The 21,932-nt window shown below is 38.3% G+C and overlaps 1 protein-coding gene across 5 annotated transcripts in view; it reads left to right on the top strand.

Moving 5' to 3' along the window:
- The window catches only part of EPHA6 (EPH receptor A6), a 418,698-nt gene that overhangs the window by 311,499 nt on the left and 85,267 nt on the right, over positions 1-21,932 (top strand). For all 5 annotated transcript variants that reach the window (XM_026038558.1, XM_026038559.1, XM_026038560.1 and 2 more), the window contains one exon: positions 4,055-4,240. In XM_026038558.1, the coding sequence (XP_025894343.1) occupies positions 4,055-4,240 (186 nt within the window). The remainder of the gene's footprint in view (positions 1-4,054; positions 4,241-21,932) is intronic.

Here is a 21,932-nt window from a genome sequence, read left to right on the forward strand (position 1 = left end):
ATGACACCAAGCTGGGTGGAGTGGCCGACACTCCGGGGGGCTGTGCTGCCATCCAGAGGGACCTGGACAGGCTGGAGAGTTGGGCAGAGAGGAACCTCATGATTAATATGTATAAGTTCAGGAAGGGAGAATGCAGGGAGGAAGGGGACAGGCTGTTCTCACTGGTGGCCAGCGACAGGACAAGGGGTAATGGCCACAAACTGAAGCATAAGAAGTTCCGTCTCCAGGTGAGGAGCAACTTCTTTACTGTTAGGGTAACAGAGCAGTGGAACAGGCTGCCCAGGGAGGTTGTGGAGTCTCCTACTCTGGAGGTCTTCAAAACCCGCCTGGATGCCACCCTGTGCCACATGCTCTAGATGTGCCTGCTTGAGCAGGAAGGTTGGACTAGATGATCTGTAGAGGTCCCTTCCAACCTTAAATATTCTGAAATATTCTGAAATATAAATCTTGGGATTGTAAGTCATTTAGTTTCCTCCTTCCATAACAGTCTAACACACTTCAGAACAGTTGGTGAACAGTCCTTCTCAGTCCCTGAGGTATAGATGTTATTATTTCTGAAATTCTGAAATTACAGTACTGCCGTATATGATCACATAATAGCAAAACATAACCTGAGCAGTCAAAATTTTGCTCAAAATAAGAATTTGCAATTCTAGAGATTTCCAGTCATTAAATACCTTTAAAAATTGATATTAAGATTCTGTTACTTTTCCTTGACATTAGTTTTTCATTAGAAGTCAAAAAATGGAGGACTTTCCAATTTTGGCATTTTAGCCTGATGAACCTGAAATGTAAAGTCCCTGTTTTCAAGATGAGTTTGAACACTCCTGGATATATCACAAAAATAGAAGACTGACATATGATTTCTCCTTCAAAACATTCAGGTTTCATGATTGTTTTATTGTGTAATTTTAGAAGTCTAAGTCATGTACTACTTCTTCTATGGCAAGAGTTAGTCAAATAAACTTTTAAGCAGAGCCTTCTAAAAGGTAAAAGGGATCAATCATATAGAAAAATTGCAGATCAACTTTTCCTTTTGTCCTAAGATTCCCAGATTTTCAATCTGCTGACATGCATTTCCACACATATGGATAAATTTTGAGAGAAGCACATAACTTTGTTTTACTTGCAAAGATTAGGTTAATAAAAACAAATAGGGTCTTTTTGGTAGATAAAAGCTCTATCAAACTTAACAGTTGACCTTTGCTAGCTACTAAAGCATTCAGAGGTTATGTTCAACGTCTGTTAATTGTTCTCTTGTCCTTATTGACATCTATGTGTTGAAACAGAAGACAAGTGATGAGATGGGTTTTCTAATCCCTGCTCTCCTTCTGGATCATATTGGGTAATAAAACGTTGTTTTGTTTTATAGTGTGAGTGACAAGGCCTGATAAAATAGATTATATGATAATTCTGATCCTACAGTATCAGAGTTTACATTTTCTGAAGTGAAACTTATGTGTCTCATACCTATCTTTTCTACATTCAGTTTATTTTTAAAGATACTTCTATGTGATAGAGCTCTTTTGTTTTGTTCAGACAGCACTCAGCAGAGGGAGAAGGAAATTGTGTTTATGATTATTTTTTGTTTTTCAGCAGTCAGTTCCGATCCCAAAATGGCTGGGATAGAGAATTTAATTTAGGTATGGAAGTACCCCTCACTGAGAAGTGCTTTGAAATACTTTATGAACATTGATTTTGATTAGCTGAATTATGACCCACTGAAAACTGACCTGCAGGCATCCAGAGTATATTTGGTATGGGTGTTAAATAACTTTTGGGTGGCTTCAAGATCAAAGGAAAGTTGTGATTTACATACAGACTTAACTAGTAAATGTCCAAAGGGAATGTGAGGAGACGTGCATTCTTCAAAGGCCCTTTCTTACACAGGCAGGCAAGCTTTGGGATTCTGCTTGTTATGCAGCTCAATCCTGATTTGCTGAAACTGTTGGCCTTTGGGTGTCAGAACACTGAAATATGTCATTAATTTCAAGTAGGCATATAAGTTCCATTTAAATAAATCACGTTCAAGTGCTTTTCTGGGCCATAATAGTATTAAGTATATTTTTAACATACTTTCTGCATTTAGAGGAAAGTCAAGTATTCTGACATTCTCACTGCATTTCTTTCAATGAAGATCTTTGTGAATGACATCCCTTAGAATTATCTATAGATACATATTCTGTCATCATGATAGCTAAAATCAAAGCTTTGTTACATTACCACCTCATAGCATTGCTCAGTTATATTGCAAGCATATTGATATCAAAGTTGAGTTTCAAAGTGTCAGCAAAGCAAAGATGAACCACATGGTAGAGGTTAGATGACTTGGCTGTAACAGTGAAAGTCCAAGTCTCCCTGATCTGCGGTAAAGATACAAATGAAAGATGACTGTTTCCTGTGAAGTAATGCTGAATGTTTTGCCTACTGGGCTGTGGAGGAACTTGGGAACCTGAATATCCCTTGCTTTATTTCTCACCAGCAGGCCAACAGAAGCAACAAAGGTAGTAGGTGTTTACTATAGGCCACCAGACCAGGAAGAGCAAGTAAATGAGGCCTTCTAGAGGCAACTGCAAGTAGCTTCATGAGCACAGGCCCTGGTCTTCATGGGGGAGTTCAACCACCCTCATGTCTGGTGGGGTGACCTCACAGCTAGAAACAGACAGTCCAGGAGGTTCCTGCAAAATACTTCAGATAACTTTTCAATGCAGGTGATAGATGAGACAACAAGAAGAGGGGCACTGCTAGACCTGATACTAACAGAGATGATCTTGTTGGAAATGTGAAGGTTGAGGGCAGTCTTGGCTGTAGTGACCATGAGATGTTGGAATTCACAATCCCGCAAAATTGAGGGCAGCTGGTCAAGAAGTAGGATTGCAACCCTGGACTTCAAGCAAGCTAACTTTTACCTCCTCGGGGACATCCACTTTCTCCAAGATAAGAATCAGTGCATTCTTATCTTGGAGAAAGATACTGGTTGAGGAGGATTGCATTAGGGATTATTTAGGCAAACTAGGCATCCATAAAGCTATGGGCCCTGATGGGATGCACCCAGGAGTGCTGAGGGAACTGGCGGGGGTTGTTGCTCAGCCGCTCTCCATCATCTGCAAGAGGTCCTCGAGAGCAGGGGAGGTGCCAGGGGACTGGAAGAAACTAACATGACTGCAGTCTTCAAAAAGGGCAAGAAGGAGGAGCCGGGCAACTACAGGCCCGTCAGACTCGCCTCTGTCCCTAGAAAGGTGATGGAGCAGCTCATCCTAGAGAGCATCTCTAGGCATGTGAAGGAAAGGAAGGTGATCAGGAGTAGTCAGCGTGGATTCACCAAGGGGAAGTCCTGTTAGACCAACCTGATGATAGTCTTCTATGATGGGATGACTGGCTGGGTAGAGGAGCAGAGAGCTGTGGATGTTGTCTACCTTGGCTTCAGCAAGGCTTTTGACACTGTCTCCCAAAACATCCTTGTAGGAAAGCTCCAAAAGTGTGGGTTAGATGAATGGACAGTGAGGTGGATTGAGAACTCTCTGAATGGCAGAGCTCAGAAGGTTGATCACAACCCTGTGATGTTGTGGGGCCGAGTCCAGTTGGAGGCCTGTGGCCAGTGGTGTCCCCCAGGGGCCAGCGCTGGGCCCGGTGCTGTTCAACCTATTCATCAGTTATTGGACGAGGGCACAGAGGGCACCCTGAGCAAGTTTGCAGATGACACCAAGCTGGGTGGAGTGACCGACACTCCGGAGGGCTGTGCTGCCATCCAGAGGGACCTGGGCAGGCTGGAGAGTTGGGCAGAGAGGTGTCCCTACTTGAGCAGGGGGATTGGACTAGATGATCTCTAGAGGTCCCTTCACATCTCAACCATTCTGTGGTTCTGTGATTCTGTGAATGCCATTCTGCTCTATGAAACAGAATATTTTGTGTTCTTGAATATTTTGTGTTCTTGTTTCACTGCTTACTATGAACAACTCTGAACTACTAGAAAAAGACAGCATTATTTAAGTTCAAGCTACTGTAGATCTCCGGGTATTGTGGATTATCTAACAGAAGTTTTTATGTATTTAAGGTGAATTTGGAGAAGTATGCAGTGGACGTCTGAAGACACCAGGAAAGAGAGAGATACCTGTTGCAATTAAAACACTAAAAGGTGGCTACATGGACAGACAGAGAAGAGATTTCTTGAGAGAAGCCAGTATCATGGGACAATTTGATCACCCAAACATAATCCGCCTTGAAGGAGTAGTTACAAAAAGTAAGTTACCATTTATAGCTTTTTTATGTTTTTTGTTTGTTTGTTTTTTCTCCATAGCATTTAGGGTCAAAATTAAGAATTACCTCCATATTCAAGTATGGATAGTAATGCTCAAAAATGAACCAAATCATAAAGGGATAGCAGATACTATCCAGAGTCTGGAACTGTGCTACAAAAAGTGTGACCTTATTTTTTTTATAAATAAAAATGAAATAAAAATCCTCCACATTCAGAAAAATATCCACAACTATGCAGGTTCTTATAAAATCGCAGAATTTGTTTATGGGTAGATAGAATACAGTAGAGAAACCTAAATGAGGCTGAGCTGAAAATGAAGTCAAATCATCTTGTAGAGATGACTGTATTAATCTTTTCCCAGAAGAACTCACTTTTAGTTCTGTTGTATTTTATAAATACCGATACCAGAAGGGTTTAATTTCTTATTTTACAGAAAAAAAATAAGAGGTTAACTCTTTTATTTTTTCTTGTACGCTTGCAAATGACTCACTAAAATTCCAGAATATGAAATATCTTTATACCTGTTCTGGCTGCCAGTCCCTTGTCTCTGAAGTTTATTATTTTTAGCTGAGTGTTGATGAATTTCCCTGTACTGATGAAATATGTAGTGATCATTTAAGTGTTAAGTGAAAGTTTTATTAAGATGCATGGAATTTCTTTAATGCCAACTTTGCAGTATTGAATTATGAAGCTCCCAAGGCTTTCTCTTCTCATAATCACTGCTTGCCTCCGCCCAGCCATGTTGTTTGCCAGTTTGCAGTGCTTTATGTTTCTCTTTTAAAGTGGATTTAGAGCTTGTGGCAAGATGCTGCGTTGCTTGTGGAGGACAATGACATCCCCTTACCTTCACAAAAGATAAAATAAACTTGCTTGAATGTTTTCTGTTTTCACCTTGTTACAATGCTCAAAGCTATGTTTAGAAAACACGACCTACTAGAATAAAGAGGAAATTATAGTTCCTGAACTCATGTCACTGGAACAGAATTTCCATAGATACAGGATGACCTTGTGCAAATTAATTTATCTATTATTCTAAATTAAGATAGAGAAGATCAAAAAATCTTTTTTACTTCATACAGTATTGCAAGGATAAATTCCTTAATATTTAGGAGTGTTTGATTGTTAGAAATTCATTGCATTACAACCTTCTGGCAAGATGTGGTTTAGTCTGCATTGACCTCCAGTCAGTGACTGCTCTGCTGACCATGAACAGCAACACAAGTTATCACTGTCTGAGCAGCACTGGGTATCTTTCTTAGAGAAGTAAACATGTAGGAACTTAATTTAAATCAACTCCTTGCTTCATAATGAGCAGTCTAACAACAAGTAACTTCCACCAGTTTCACCACTCTGGGTGGTTTATGTACCAGTATCACAAGTAAATGAGAATCCATGTCCTGTTTTGCTGCTTGATCTAGTAGTGTGTCTCATTTCTGGAAATGGCTAGAGGCTGTGATTTACGAACACTGTTTAAATCCAATTAGATGGTACATAGAGTACAGTGTAATGTACTTGGCAATGGCATGATTGTTTAATCTTTGCCACATTTATAAATTTTCTTTCTGTAACATCTCATCATCAGTCTGGAGAGAAATGAAGTATGCATTAAGAAGAGAGAAACAAACAGATAAATCAGTGCTCCAACATTAGATTGTTTGTTTCTGTTCTACAAGAAAGTGCTTATAGACAAGTTTAAGTCAAGGAGTCATCATTAACTGTTGTGTCTTTCTCTAAGGAGTCAACACACTTTAGTACTGTTTTTGGAATGTTTGTTGAGAGGTAATGTAAGAAGAGGAGATATTACTGTGATAGTTACACAATCTCATAAAAATATGTATCATATCAGTTGTAAAATAAATAGAAAAAGTTGAGCAATATGGTTTTGGGGCAGAGAGGTAATTTTTTTGAATTACACAGCCATAGTTATAGAATGAAAAAAAGTACATGGATTAGCAAAAATTTCACCCCAAGGCCTGTCAAGTGCACATTTTATGAAGTATAGACTATGAAGGTGTGCAATATAGAGCAGAGAAAATGCTAGGAGGCAGGCTAGCCATGTGGCACGTGTGCTCTGCTATGCACTCATCTTTTGCCACTTTATCTTACAATGTTGCTTTAATGCTCTTCTGCTCCCTCCGTGTTTTTCATTTTCCTGGCTTCAGCTGGAGGCAGAATAGCTACCTTGCATTTTTCCTAAATGCAGCATCTTGAATTGCAAAGGCCAAACAGGATCAGAAGTTTCCTATGAATAAAAGGTGTTCTATAAAATCAGACAGGACCTTGTCCTAGTCAACGTATTTTTGTAATGATAGCATGATTAAGAGGTGTTTTCTATTAAAAGATTAACAATGGCAGAAACTATTTATCTGCTGTTCATTACAGTTCCAGTAACCTATAAAGACATATCAGATGCAGTAAGTTTGATTAATAGAAGTATAATGATATTTTTAGCACATGCTTTCCTATATATAATCATTAGTCATGAAGTTCTAGCAGGTGTTAAGATACACTGCAGTTTGTAAGCAGAACCTTGCATTACAATGTTATTGGCTATTGAACAGAAAAAGAGAAAGGATTTGATGGTAATAAGCAGAAGAGCTCTACCAAGTCGATAGCTATTGACTGGGGCAATAACAAATTCCCCTGTACATTAAAAAATGAGAGCTTTCATCTGGTACTAACATTTAAGCTGATGTTAACATTTATGTGATACTCCTTCCAAAACTGCTGTGGAATATGTACTGTACAGGGCGAAAAATGCTAGACTAAACCTGCTCTAAAGGAGGTCTTCAGTGGAGTTTTGATTCTCTTTTCTGATTGTCCCCTATCTCGTATGTCCTCACTGCAGCCGCTGGTCACAGCGCGGCTGGGCAGCACAAGGTTTCTGTTACCAGAGAGCTCATTTCAAGGACAATGTGCCAGGCCAGGGCAAACACCCCGCAGCACAGAGTCCCCATCCACGGGTCCTATATATTACTAAGCAGAAGTCACAGAGGAAACGTTATTCCTGCTTGTTTTGTTTCAGCAACACCATTCCTTGCATGGTTTACCATGAAAGGCTGCTTATTGCTTCACAAGGTAGTTGATGAGATATCCTTATGTACAATAAATAATCACAGAATCACAGAATATTCAAGGTTGGAAGGGACGTCTAGAGATCATCTAGTCCAACCTTCCCACTCAAGCAGGCACACCTAGAGCATGTGGCACAGGGTGGCATTCAAGCGGGTTTTGAAGACCTCCAGAGAGGTTTATTATTTATATATACCTATAAATAATATATATATATGTCTCAAATCATATTAGCATAGTGATAATTCTGGGAGCTCTTCTTGAGCGTCTCAGGGCATTCTCAGCAGAGTTGTGTGTCATTAGCCAAAGTACTGCTACTTCATAAGTAGGCTTGAGATAAGTAAAACTTGTTTCTCCAACATAAACATGTGTAACCAATGCCAAACTCTTAGGAATATAGACATAAGACATCTTCTATGTCATGTGTCTGTGTCACAGACCTTCTGAGCAAAGTCTGTAAAGGAAATTAAAGCTATGCTTACAGACACTAATACCAACGTAATTAAATCAAGAAGGGATAGGAAAAAATGTGATCTCTGATTGATATAACTGAACTGGAACTGTACTGTACTGTTTTGTATCCATTGGTATGGATACAGTTACATTAGGAAACTGGAATCTATAATACATTTAGTTTGATGATATCTTTTTCAATGGTTTAAAGCATAGCCTTATCAACATAGCCTACTAGTATATTAGTATAAAATACAAAGGAATGTAATTGCTTTGTCGTAATTATCATCTTAATTCTACCCCCCTAATGTTTCCCTAAAAAACTTTCACTGGCTAAACCTAAGTAATTTGAAAAAAAAAAAAAAAAAAAAAAAAGAGTTCTAATGAATTGCCTTTCACTTTGACAAGTGGAATTTTTCTGAGGCATCATTTTTCCTCAATAGCTCTCTATATATCATTAGTGTCCTGAATATTTTACAAAATTACCCATCTACAAATAGAGGAGAAAGGAAGACAATTGCTAGATTTTCAGTTTGATGTGAGCCTGCATGCCCTTAACATGGAGTGGGGTTTGGAATGACATCTTACTAACTGTTTTATTATCTCCTAACTGTTTTGCTTTAGCAGCTTTCACAATGTGATGGCTGTTGCAGCTCGGACATCTTTAGTCAGCCATTCATCAGATGAAATTCAAAGTTTTAACCACAGAACTGCATTTTAAGTTACTGTATATAACCTGTGCAAAGTCAAAAGTTTGAAAATTTAGGAGTTAAACTGTGACTCTGCATTTGACCACACCACGTTAGTTTATAAAATATCATTAGGACTCTATACCAAAAAATATGGCTTACATTATAGAATTTATTGGTGGTTTCAGAAAAGTAAAACCTTTAGGCACAACATCCCATGTTAGCTTTGTAGTATTGATTCTAACTGACTACATAACCAGTTTAGCATCTTGACATTTACTTCTCTCGGCAATATTTGTTAGTGCATCACTGAAACATCACTAGCATCTCCAGGCAGGGATTTACTTGTTGGAGACTAAAATAGCCTCAGATGCTGGCTATGAACCTGACTTTGGCACGGGCAGGCACTTGCACCTGCCTTAGATGACACACCAGAGTATTAAGGCATCCTTCACCCACCCCTGAATATCTTCCATTTTGCACATTGACAGTACAGTGTATCAGAGAGTGACTGTGAATATAAAAATTCCCTGTATTAACCAGGGAATTTATTTTAATGGCATTAGATGCAATGCTGAATTTGGCAAAGTTGAGTCTGACTCACTGTCTGTATTTTTGTCTGTCCTGTTTTATTCAAGAAGCGCGTAAGTGAGGCTCTTAGGGACATGGTTTAGCAGTGAGTGTGTTGAAGAGTTTGTGGTTGGACTCAGTGATCTCAAAGGTCTTTTCCAAGCTTAGTGACTCTGTGATTCTGTGGGTAAATGTCGCAATGCAGTATTGAGTTCAGTTGTTGCCATAGGCAAATTAACACAGAAAAAGCAACCACCACAACCACCAGTGTGGACCAAATTTACTATACACATCTATTAACATGTAAACCAAAACAAAAGAGTTGAAAGTTAGAGTTGTGGACATGACTGCTGTAAAATAAGCAAAATGAAATATCCATAGCCTTCTTGCAAAATCTAGGTTGTACTTACACATACTTAGAAGAGATTAGTTTTAAAGCTTTGTAGAATTAATTTCTTCTTCACTCATTACAATGTGAGAACTTCTGGATGAGAATCCGAGGGCCATTAGGATATCCTGTGGTCGGACTCAGCCACGTTCTTGTGCTCTGCTCGTCTGTTTTGCAGCTGGTGAGCAGTGCATTATAGCTGTCAACTCTGCTCTATCTTTCACAGCCTGATAAGCAGTGAAGAAAAAGCATATTGTCAAGCAGTCACACAGCTAACATCTTGTTAACTTAATCTGAGCACGATACAATATCTAACATAACTAAGCTAAAATATAAAATATGGACATAACTAAAATACCTGACATAACCAAACATAACTAAACTTTGTAGCCTATGTCTAAGTACTGGGTTTTCAGTTTCAGCAGGATCATTCTACTTTGGATGGCTGTATTCAGACATGTAGAAAGTGACTTTCAAAGATATGTGGATGTTTTGATGTGAAACGGTGCCCCCAGTAGAAAAATAGGTGAAACAAATCACGCCTACCATTGTCTTAAAAAGAAAAAAAAAATCTTGTATATAAAAAGGCCATTTTTTTTCTTTTTAAGGAAAAATGTGATCAACAATTTGCATAAATACCATCATTGTTAACTGCGAGTGATTGCATTTCCATATAGTTATCATTCTTCTGAATAAAATATGCAATTTCTTTGTCTGTTGTGAAGGCAGGGAGGAATATAGTGCAATAAGTTAAAGGGCAAGTTAGCTATAATGTGCAGATGATATATGCCTAGTAAAGTCATACCAGCAATGATGGGAACAATTACAAATGAGTATGTTTTTGCAATTGACTGATGAGGCAATGAGGGAGATGGAAAAAAAATGTGTATAAAGAAATCAATAATACTGCTTCATAAGTTACATTTTGTTGATTTATTTCAATAATTGTATATTCATTTCTTATTCCTTATAGAGAGCACATACATAAATATGTAAATAAATACATGTGGTAAGGTATTAGTCTCAAGTCCTGTTCCAGCCTTGTTGCTGCTAAATCTTTGCTGAGAAGTAAGATGATTTCACTGTAATGAATATCAAGAGTCATTGGGTTTGAGAATTATGATCGATAAGGATAGCTACGAGAAGTGCTGCAAAGTCAGATTATATCAGAAGCATTTTTGGTACACTTTAAGTGCAGTTGCTAAATATGACAGTAATCACTTCTCTAAATTCAGTGAGGGTTGTGTCCTTTTAAAATGCAAATTAAATAAATGCTTAACTTTCTTCTATTCATCAATAATAAATCATCCTGTCCTCATTCTCAGAACACGGAGTATAGGGCTGTGAAGGACACGGAGGTCATCTTGTCCATCTCCCTGCCCTAAAGCAGGCCCTAAAGCATTGCTTAAAATGTTCTTGATGGATGGTTGGCTATCCTGTTGAAGAAACATCTTCTAGGGAAGACTCAACAGCCTCACTTGTCAATCTGTTGAGTGTTTAACTATCCTCACATTTAACTTTCCAAGTTTCTTATTGAAATTTTTGTTACTGCACTCCAAGCATATTACCGCATATAGGTAGATATATAGGTAGATAGGAATATCTGTGGTCGAACAGTTTTTGCCTTTCTTCTTTGCAGCAATATTTTGCATTTGTAGACCATTATAATGTCTTCACTGGCTTCAGTAAATCACCCAGGTTCTGTCAAATCTTTCTGCATGGGATGTGCTTGCTAGGCATTGGTCCTTGCTGCATTTCTTTGGACTCTTTCAATCCATTCATATCTTTTGTAAAATACGGCTTTCAAAAGTGGATACAAGACGCTGAGCTGAACCCTACACTCCACTTGTGAGAAGAAAACAATTAGTCTGAATGTGAGCTACGCTATTTTTCTTGCAACGTGTGCAGTTTGCCACAGAAAACATAACTGGGGGTCATCTTGATATATTATAACCCATCGGTCTTTCCCTTTGACACAGTTGCCTGTGTAGTCTTTCCTACAGGATGCATTTTGGTGGTTATATATCGCCATCCACATGGAACTGCTTTGTTTTTGTAGAATTTCGTTGTATATTTTCTCAGGCATTTCTCTAATATGCCAAATGCGTTTCGCATTCTGAATGTAATCTGCAAGAGCTCCTTCCAGCTTGTTTTCTGTTTTTTTTTTTTTCTCAGATTTAAAAGCGCATTCTTAGTTCCAGCATCCCAGTCACTAAGAAATGATAATAAAACAAAATCACACTAGTAGCAAATCCCCTGGACCACATTACCTGTCTCCGTTCAGGTTGACAGCGAACCACAGAGAGCAGCTTCTAGCAGATATTGCCCCCCAATGTTGAGCAGTTTCACCAGAAAAGGAAGTTACGGTGCCCCTTCTTGACAGAGACTGATCTAGGGTATGCATATATGACATTACTGCATCCCTTTTCTCTGTGAGAACTGTTTGTCTCAGAGAAATTACATTGGTGTGATATCATTTGTTCTTGAAAAATTCATACAGATTGTTCCTTAGCATGTTATTATCTTAGTATTTGCAAATGCTTTGATTTTTTTTTTCACATCTAAGGATTGAATTTAGGCTGATTGAGTCTTCTTTCTCTCCTTTTTAAAGCATTGCACTGTGGTGAACTTGATGAGGCAGAACTCGCTCAAGTAAAATTGAGACTGATGTAGATCTTGAAGCTCGCAACTCTTGTAATTGGCTTTTTGTTTTTATGGAAACATGCACAGATCGATTTTAAAGGAATCAACTAAAAATCAATTCATTTGCCTGTGTTGTTGATGTAATCTGTTTCATCTTCTCAGTTTGTTCCGTTGACAGAATTTAGACAGGGCTTTGCTATGTATATGAGAGTTTGTCGTATGCAGGCACGTCCGTGTAACAGCGCTGCCCAGTATGTTGCTTGAGGGGTGCCCCCATAGCACCAGGAGCAGCAGATCGTTATTTTGGGGCGATGCAGCTCAGTTACATGCCAGTGCATATTGCTTAATTCAGCTGTTGACATATCTCATTGAACAGAAAAACAGTAAAGCCCAAATACTTCAAAGAATAATCCAGCTGTATTCATTGCAGAAATCGATTAAAATGAACCTGAAAAAAAAAAACTTATGTCCTATAACTTCACTTCCGCAAATTCAGCCAAGACCTTTGAATGCTGATGTCCATTTCTCTCAAAAAAAAACCATCCTGAAAGTGCCAACCAAGGACAGTGAGGAGTTGCACGTGCTCTGCTCAGTCAAAAAAGACAGGGAAGCAGATGGCACTGTTGCTGTCCTGTGCCATAGGGCTTTCTTTAAGGAGCTTTCTTATCAGATATGATACTGCCGGAATAGCTGGAATTATATCAGATAAGGAAGAGGAGTCTCTGTTTCACTGTAAGTATATTAAGGAGAGAGAGATGCTGAGACATATTCTAGGATTCAATGTAGTGTGAAGACTTCACCCCTAGAAATTAGATGCTCGTTGTAGCTATTCTTTCAACTGCTTTAATTTCCACTTTCCTCTGCCCATACACTTAGTCCTTGCTCCCAAATAAGGTTCTTTTCTACTGAGAGTTTTCATGTGAGTCTAGCATGTCAATAATGACAGCATTTGTGATTAAAGAATTTGTCCTGCAGCTAATAAGAAACTGAATTCATATACTTAGGCAATATCTGCTGGGGAAAAATAAAAAAAAAAAATTTAAAAAAAAGCAGGCTTCTCCATTTGTATAAGTTAAAATACAAAGGTCATTTTTACTCTTTCTGTCCTTTTATCATCTTATATAAATGTGCAAGCCATCTTTTAGTTGTATTTTATTTAGAATACAAACTTGTATGAACCATGCATCTAACATACTCAGGATTGATGTAGGCTGTGATGACAGAAGATAAGATCTTGTACCAGGAAGATTGACATAGTCTGAGGAATATATCTCTCTATTTTCATAGATTACAGTTGGTTCTTGATAATAAGCTTTCAGATGTGTTGTATACAGTAGAAGTCTTGTACCTGTTATACCATCATGTTGTTTCAAGATCTTTTGAAGCTGGGGTTTCAGCTTTTCTATGGGAAATCTACACTAGATATAAAAGTGAAAATAATAATCCAAAGTTTCTCTCCTGTGAGTGGTACTGGATCTAGATCCTTATCTGATGGCAAGGAATAGAGCTTCTCCTTGAGATGACAGGATGTGAAATGGACTTTACAGTCACAGGCTGTAAAGTGTTGCTTTCTGTAGAGGAAAAGCTGCCAACCTCACTTGCTTCAGCAAATTCAAATTGATATTCGTGTTATCATACTGATAATATTTACCTCTTATTTTTAATTTGATATATAGCTGTTCTTGATATGTTAATATTGTCCCATGTTTGCCATCGGTTAAAGAATTCTTGTTGTATATCACAGTTATGTTCTGCTTTCTCTGGTTTCTTGAATAAGCTTGCTGCCTTACGTGTATGAAGGGAATGTTCTGTGGATGCACTAGTTCCTTTCCAAAAGTGCTTGGAAATGGAGTGCTATTGAAGCCATAATCATTGCAACTAGGTAATTTACTATTGCTAGTGTAAATGTCTGTCATTTTCCAAAGTAGAATGTAGCTGTCCATATTTTATGGGATAGATTGCCAGTCTATGGATACCCTGGTTTTGATCGTAGCACTTTCAACCATGTTGTGATGCTAGATTCTTGTTAAAAGCCCTGTGAGTTAGAGCTTTCACAGGAAAAAAGAACATATTATGTAAATAATCCCTAATTCATCAAACAGGCAATGTTAAACGTATCAGATTGTACACTTGAACTTTGATTGAATGAATGAGTGTTTGAGCCATTAAAACTAGTGCCAAAAAGTTACACTCCTTCTCCAGTTCACATCTCTAAATTTATTTATTTGGCAGAATATGGATAAGGAAAGGAATGGTATGTTTTTCTTGCTACATATTTTTTTGATCCTCATGTTTTACTTTGCCAAGTTTATGGTGAGACAGAACAGATAGCAACAGCAGGGTCAGTCATCAGCTGGAGGGTCACACTGTGTGTGACCAGCAATGCACTAGAATTTATAAGTTAAGGAAGAGTTAGGGAAGGAAGAGTTAGGGTCTGAACTAAAGTAAGAAAGAGCTAAGTAGACTATCCCCTCTCACCCCACAGCAGAGAGACCATTGGTTTTAGGAAACAGTGGGTTCATCAATAATAGTTGCCCAGATCTCATGTATGTTCTGTCATATAAGCCCCTACCTTAACAGACAGCATGGTGATCTTTACTACAGCTTAAAGTTTTATACTTACATTTGTAATGGAAGACACCGACCTAAAGGTCTCTTTAACAGTAGATTTGGGTAGTTGAGGAAAGGTAATGTAAGCTCTTGTGTTAACTGAGCTGTGGGGCTGTACTGATGAGGAGAACTCTAGTCATCTTTTTCTACTGTCTTCAAAAGAAACATCTGTCTGTCTGTCTGCACAGTAGCTTCAGAAGTTTCAGGAAGTTTTAAAAAAATCTGTGCAGCTCATTTCACTTTTGAAACTAATATAAAACTTGTTTGTGCATGCACTGGGATAATAATATCCTACAATGATGTTGGTGGCAGAGTTTTATGTCTTGCCAGAGGCTTAGTGCTTTACAACACATCTGATGTTTGCATTTGACTTCATGCACTGTTCAGATGAAGCATTAAGTAATTTCAACATCTGAATCCCAGAGATCAGGTACTTGAGCCACTCATTCTTGAGCACATGCATAAATTGTGGTAATTGATGCACTGTTTTCTGCCAGGTAGGGCCATATTCTCTATCTTTGACATTAATTCCTCAGAAAAGCAGAGTAGAGCATGGTGTACATCATGTGTCAGGTAAATACCCGGCTTGATCTTCTGAACATATTTTCACAAATTCTTTAGAATTACTTCTTTATTATGTATAATTAAACTTCAAGAGGTAAACTCAGATGACATAGGGCAAACACTGCATGTGCTGATAACCATATTTATCAGAGAACATCGGAAAATTACAAATTGGAATGAGAATTTTCTCTTGTGAGTAATCTGATTTTAGATTTCATGGAATTATGGGAGCTGGATGTGGTGAAAAGGCACCTTTGGTTATTTGCAACATCATTTTCCAGTGCAAGGATTGATATGAATGAGTGTAGTACTGTAGATGGGACAGAAAGAAACAGGTAGAACAAGAGGGAATAGGAGCTTCTTGAGAGGAAGGTCATACCAATTTCATGTAACAAACTGCAGATGTGTTTGGGCAAGTGAGGAAGAGCATCTCAAATCAGGGACATCCTCCTTATACGGCAGACTAAGCACTTACATGCAGTGTAGCTACCTGGGACATGCTTCCCAAGTACAGATTAATTTTCCAGTGAACAGAAGTAGAAGCTGAAAGTAGCAGTTTTCAGCCCTTCCATAATTAACAAGAAGTCTTTGCAATGTGGAAGTCATATCATGCAACACAAATCTCATCAGCCTGAGTTACAGGCTTTTGAAAAGTGCCCTATGCTGTCTGCTCTGCTCTGGAGAGCAGGGGAGAATCTTAGTGCTGGAGGCTTGCACTGAACATGCACCCTCACATTTACTTCCTCAAGTCACCCAGCACTGGAACTCCTGCCAAAGGAGGTAAATGAATTTTCTCCCACCTTTCTTCTAGCTCCATGATCAGTGCCCACACTAGATAATAGTTCCATTTAAATGGATTTTTTTGTGTATAAACTGTTTATGCAGAATCTATTCACACAGCCCATTGCTTTTTTTCCCCCCGCCTATATTATTGATTCCCAAACTTCTTTCTTTACATCCTCACTTCTTGGAGACTTGCTATATCCATTCCACACTTGTATAATTGTCTTTCTAACTCTTATTACATACACAGGTCAAGTTCCAGAAGAATAAATAATTTAGAAGCAAACTGTCTGGGATCCATTCCAGACACTTGAAGTTTTGGTTGGGAATAGTTTGCAAAAAAATACTGCTCCTTGAATCTTAAAATTCTTTACAACCAAACATGTCTTTGGCACTGCTTAAAAATGAGCTCTAAGTGATAAAGCAGCTGATGGAGACACAACTGAAAGTAATGTGGAAAATATATGCATTTTTAAATACCATAAATAGATTATATGAATTTACAGAGTATTCAATTTAAGTTTGTTGTCCTCTTAATAGAAGCACAAAACACTAACAGAAATCCTGTAAACACATCTTAAGAGGCAGATATATTCAATATGACATTCTAGAATGGATTCGTGACTACATTAATTGGTAAATATTGTGATTTTTCTACTAAACCTTAACAAGATAATTTCTACGGAATAAAATTTGAAAGTAAATCAGTTAAGCTGATAATGGCCTCATTTCAATATTTAACCTAGAAGCATAGTACTGAATTTTCATAATAATAGTCTGAAACAAAATACTCCATTGTTTGCAAGAATTCACATAGTTGATTTCTTTTTCCTGGAACAACAGACACTTGCTAGTTTCTCACTATAATGATAATAATTTCCCCACTTAGAAAATGAGTGTCAACTTTTTACTTTTTACCTTTTTTACTCCTCAGCTGTTAGTGAAACCCTTAGTATAAAAACATTATTTCATTGTCTTAAATATGGTTGTCGATTTACTCCCACTTTTCATTGAATGTCTTTAGGAGCATGAGAAAACATGATCTTGTGGCCTACTTAAACCATGTCTGCCCAGTATGCGCCTTTCCAGTATCTCGTGATGCCCAAACCAGATCAGATGGCAGAGGTCCTGCTCCATGGAATTCATCCTTGAGACCAAATGGACCTTAAGAGAGGATCCTCTGAATAAACTGTTATCGACAAAGAAATAATTATGAAGCACAATGAATTATCTTTGATCTATAACTTTTCCAGACAACAAAGTAGAGATTTTTTTTTATCTAGCATATAGTCTTGTGAACTTAATACATTCAATATAATACACTAATACAATACATTTCTAATCAAGGTCATATTTGAAGGTCATATTACAATAACTATCACCTTGTTTCTAATCTTGGCATCATTTATTTCAAGGAATCTTTTAGTGTTTTTAACTGAGATGTTTATGCCTTTACACTTAATTTGATTTCAAACAAAACATAGAAGCGTATTAATAGGTAGTGTTGTCATTATTGTGCACAGTGACATTGTGCAACAATATTGTAGCCCTTGGGCTCAAATTGCAATCTACCTTCATTTAAAGCAAAAAGAAATAAAATCACATTTTTGTCATATGGACTCCTTGGAACTTCAGACCTGGGTGAAACTGTGAGCCTTTTTCAGTAGTATTGTTTGCTGCCTAGGTGATCTTCTACTCGTTGTTCACACTGTTAGAGGCTGGCAAGGCTGAAAGAGCAGATAATCAGAGATTTAATTGTAGGACTGCAGAATGTACAACAGGCTGCATCATTACTTTCAACCTCATATGTCACCCATGAAAGGCAATTTTAGTCATGAAATTAAAAACTGCTGCAATTTTTAAGCAAAAAGCTCAAAATTAAATCTTACCATCTCTTTTTATGGAAAAACCATAGGAGAAGAACATCTGAAAATTTAAAAGACCCAGGAATTTCTTCATCATCCCCTTTCTCAAGACTTCACAGTGAGATTCCTGTCTTGAAGGATTGAAACTATATATTTTAGGAATTCCAAGATTTTACTCAGGAATTATTATTCCAAAATCATGAAAACTGAGTGATCAGAGTAAGAAATGAAATTCATAGTACTAGTTATGAATGGGCTAGGGATTCACCAGGTCATCATACGTACAAAGTGAACCCCAAAGCTTTTGATTGATATCCCAGGCTACGATTTTCCATCACTGAAACTGTGAGTTTAAAATAATTTGTTTACAGCTAATTCAGTAATACATGCATGACTATGAAATCCGAACATAAAGGATGCAGTCCTTGGAACAGCACTCTGGGTATTGTGCATAACCAGAAATACATTAACATTTCCAAGTTGTTTAGCATCGTGCTAAGCTATTTTCACAGTTTAAGCACTGATTGAAAAATACTTATTTAATAGACAACTTAAATATACACAGATTGTTTTATCCCATAACAGAAACACAATATTTTCAATTACAGTTCCATTGAGACTGTGAAGATGATTCAACAGAACAGTTGTTATTGCTGTTAAAAGCCTTAATCATATTTATGTTGTCACACCAGTCTTCTCAGCAGCCAGAACTTTACTGTGCATTGACATTTAACACATTGCAAAATAAATGGCTATTGTGTTTGTAGAACTCTTTTCAAGCAAGTCTCTCATTTTTGTTTTCTGTTTTTTGTTTTGTTTTTTAATCCCAAATTGCTTGTTTATCTGGTAGCAGCAATAGGAATTAAAATAGGTGGTTTTATTCTACTCAAATATTCTGTAGCTGCCATTAGTTTCTCCTTAGGAATTATAAACCTCTTTTTGCATTTGTTCTTTCTTCCAGATACATCCCAAGTAAAGCTAAAACTTGCTGTGTTTTTTTCTACAATGCTCCTATTCTGCAAATACTCCTAAATCTGGATTTATTCCCAACTGTCAATCAAGGAATAAGAGAATTCTAGCATTTCAGCTAGCAATTCATTCTAGCAATGGCTTTCCTGAGGATGGCAAGGTTAGACTCATTTGGAATAGGGACCTGAACAACAGCTTTACCCTACCAAGCCTCTGTCTTTCATGTTTCCAGACAAACTGTGTCTCATCCCGTAGTAAAAGTCATCTCTGATTAGAACCACTCTCTCATCCTCAGAAAAGGCAAGAGCTGCCAGTTTTTTTAATAGAGATGTTTCTTGGGGGACTGGGGGTCTTGGGGGCTTCCCAAACATGGACCCCTCAGAATTTCAGTGTTTAAACACTGCTGAAATTATGAACATTGAGTACCTGGAAAGGTCCTGCCAAACACATCCCTATATAATTTAAGTTCCAGACCATAGGTGTAGCACCAATGGTGTGAAAGTCTCTTACTGCTTTAGATGTTGAATTCCTTTGGGTTCCTTCCGAAGGAATGTGCTTCACCTGTTACTAAGTTTCTCCATAAGCAGTTGTCAGCTGCATCCTCCAGCAGCAGAATCTAATTTGTTTTTCTGTATAATCTAGCAGATGCAGAAAACCACATTTGTTTAGAATCAGCTAAGTAGTTTATAAGATCAAAAGCAAATGAATGCTTAAAGGGTTTCTATTCGTATACCTTGGCATCCTGCTAAATCTATTAACATAAATGATACAATTTCCATTGCAGTTGTTTCCTTGGAGATACTTCAGGAAATGGCCATTTCTAATTCAATTTGGCAGAGCTGACCCAGTAAATGAAGAAAATGTTCTGTTTTACACAGGCTGTACAATTTGAAAATCTCAGTATTCTAACAGTACTCTCAACATTGATTTAAGAGTTCTAGCTGTATGTTTACTACAATGGGGTGAAAACTGCCTCAGAAGTTGCTCAAACGGAGGTGGTTAAAGATTCACAATATGTTTTTGAAAGTGCAGTCAGGAAGAACAGAATTATTTGCGAAAGCTCTGAGGTGATTTAATTTACTCCACTGGAGTCTGGAGAAACAAAATTAACTTCTGAAAATTTTCTGCTGAAGAGTAACGTGCAAATTTTGCTCTGCACAGCAAAATGCATTTCATAGGTACCGACATAGGTACCCAAGAGCACAATTTGGTCTTGAAAAGTTTTCACTGTGCAAGTTGTTCTTCTGCAAGGTAATACATATCTCTCTACAGTTTCAACAGATGTATATGCAATTAATTGTTAACTATTGTTGTGCACTAATGCTAAAATATACAATTAGAATCTATCCTAAATCTCCATATTACTGCATTCAAATATCTTTTTTTGTACAGTATGCCATAGGATGTATGTAATGAATATTTCCCTCTTATTCAGCAGGTTTTCTAATAACCTGCTTCAGAGAGAGCATTAGAAACATGAAAGTTTCTCTGTTTTTAAGAAACAAATCTCCCCATGCTGCACTGAGGTCACACAGTCATTGCTGCAGTCAGTGTGCTCAGACAGACACAAGCAGGGCACGCTGATGGCCCTGCCCCTGCCTGTGCATGTCAGCAGCCTCAGAGGTGTCAGAGCACCTTTGTGGCGAGTCCTGTGCAGCCCTGAGGCCACCATGGCCTTGGCAAGGGGCTGCCATGGGGCAGTGAGTGGGGCAAACACGCTGGTGCCAATGAAGAGGCCAGGCCATGATGAGGGCAGCTGGGGCGGTTCTGGCTCAGCTCTGCAGGAGCGGAGGCCAGTGGAGGTGTTTGCACTCGTGTGGGCAGATGTGGGTGCATACGTACTGCTGTTTACAGTCTAAAACTGTGGTTAGTTTCAGTGAAAAATTCTGAGGGCCTTCTGGATTGAAGTTTCTGTGTAGCGTTAGCAGAAAAGTGACAGCTCAAGTTTGCTTTTATCATCGTGCTCAATCCCTGGGAGTTTTGAATTGCAAGTTGGCTAGTTCCTTTTAAACACCTTCCACTATTGCTTTTTAAGTCTTTTTTTTTTTTTTTTTTTTCCCTCAGCTTGCCTGTCAGACAAGAAGTACGTGTTTCACTCTAGCCCGTTTTGTTCTCCAACTGTTTTCACTGGATGTGTTTTGTGTCCTTCTGTTCACCTGCTCATCCCTCAGGTCATCTCTTGAGGCACATGGCAAAACTTTTTCTCCTTTGTAGATCTGAGGTGGTCTTTAGCATGTTATCTTGTTGGTAGCCCTCGGCCACGGGCTGTGCCTTTGCTGTGAGGAGAAGTCGCTCTGCCTTTGGCCTGGCCATGCTCTGGTGAGACAGCTGTTAATAAATGCTGTGCGTGTGATCTGGAGCTGAACAAAGCACATAGGTTCTCCTGCTCTATATTTCCTTTAACCAGCTATCTACGCTCGCCTTTCTACACTGTGGGGAAAATATGCTACTAAAACCATCCCAGGTATGGTATACCTCTGTTTTCCCTATCAACGTCTATTATCCGCAGGATGATATTCCCTTTGGAACAAGAGAGGGAGGCACGGGGCAGGCTAATTGATTCAGCACTCCTCCACTACCTGTGAGCACAGCACTTAGCTGCAAGGAGTGTGAAAGAGATGAATGCATGTGGAGCTGTCAACCATCGCCCAGCTCAGTGCGTGATATATATCCTTCATGAGCTGCCAGCTGCTCGGAAAGCAGCCACAGATTTGCACTATTCAATGCACTTTCCCAGCTAATATCTGTTTCCCACGTTACTGCAGCATAATGCTAGAGGGTATAAATGTGCATGTGTATGGGGGGGGAGAGGGCTATAAAGTCACGCCTGCTGGTGATAAATAGCAGCTGTATTCAGTGCACCCCGAGATCATGGCTTGTTATCCATGTCTGTTTTTCCTGGTTTAAAAGTGGTAAGGCCTTATTATCATGCTCTTTCCATTAATGTAACCACCCACAAAAATAACGCGTGTTAACTTTTATAGCAAAAAACAGAACTAGTATAAAGCACAAGTCTCTCTGATGCATGCTGTCAGAATTACATTTTAGAAGAAAGCTGCTTAACTAAA

This window comes from Nothoprocta perdicaria, unplaced genomic scaffold, assembly GCF_003342845.1.
Source record: "Nothoprocta perdicaria isolate Ctin4 unplaced genomic scaffold, notPer1 scaffold_212, whole genome shotgun sequence".
NCBI lineage: Eukaryota > Metazoa > Chordata > Aves > Tinamiformes > Tinamidae > Nothoprocta > Nothoprocta perdicaria.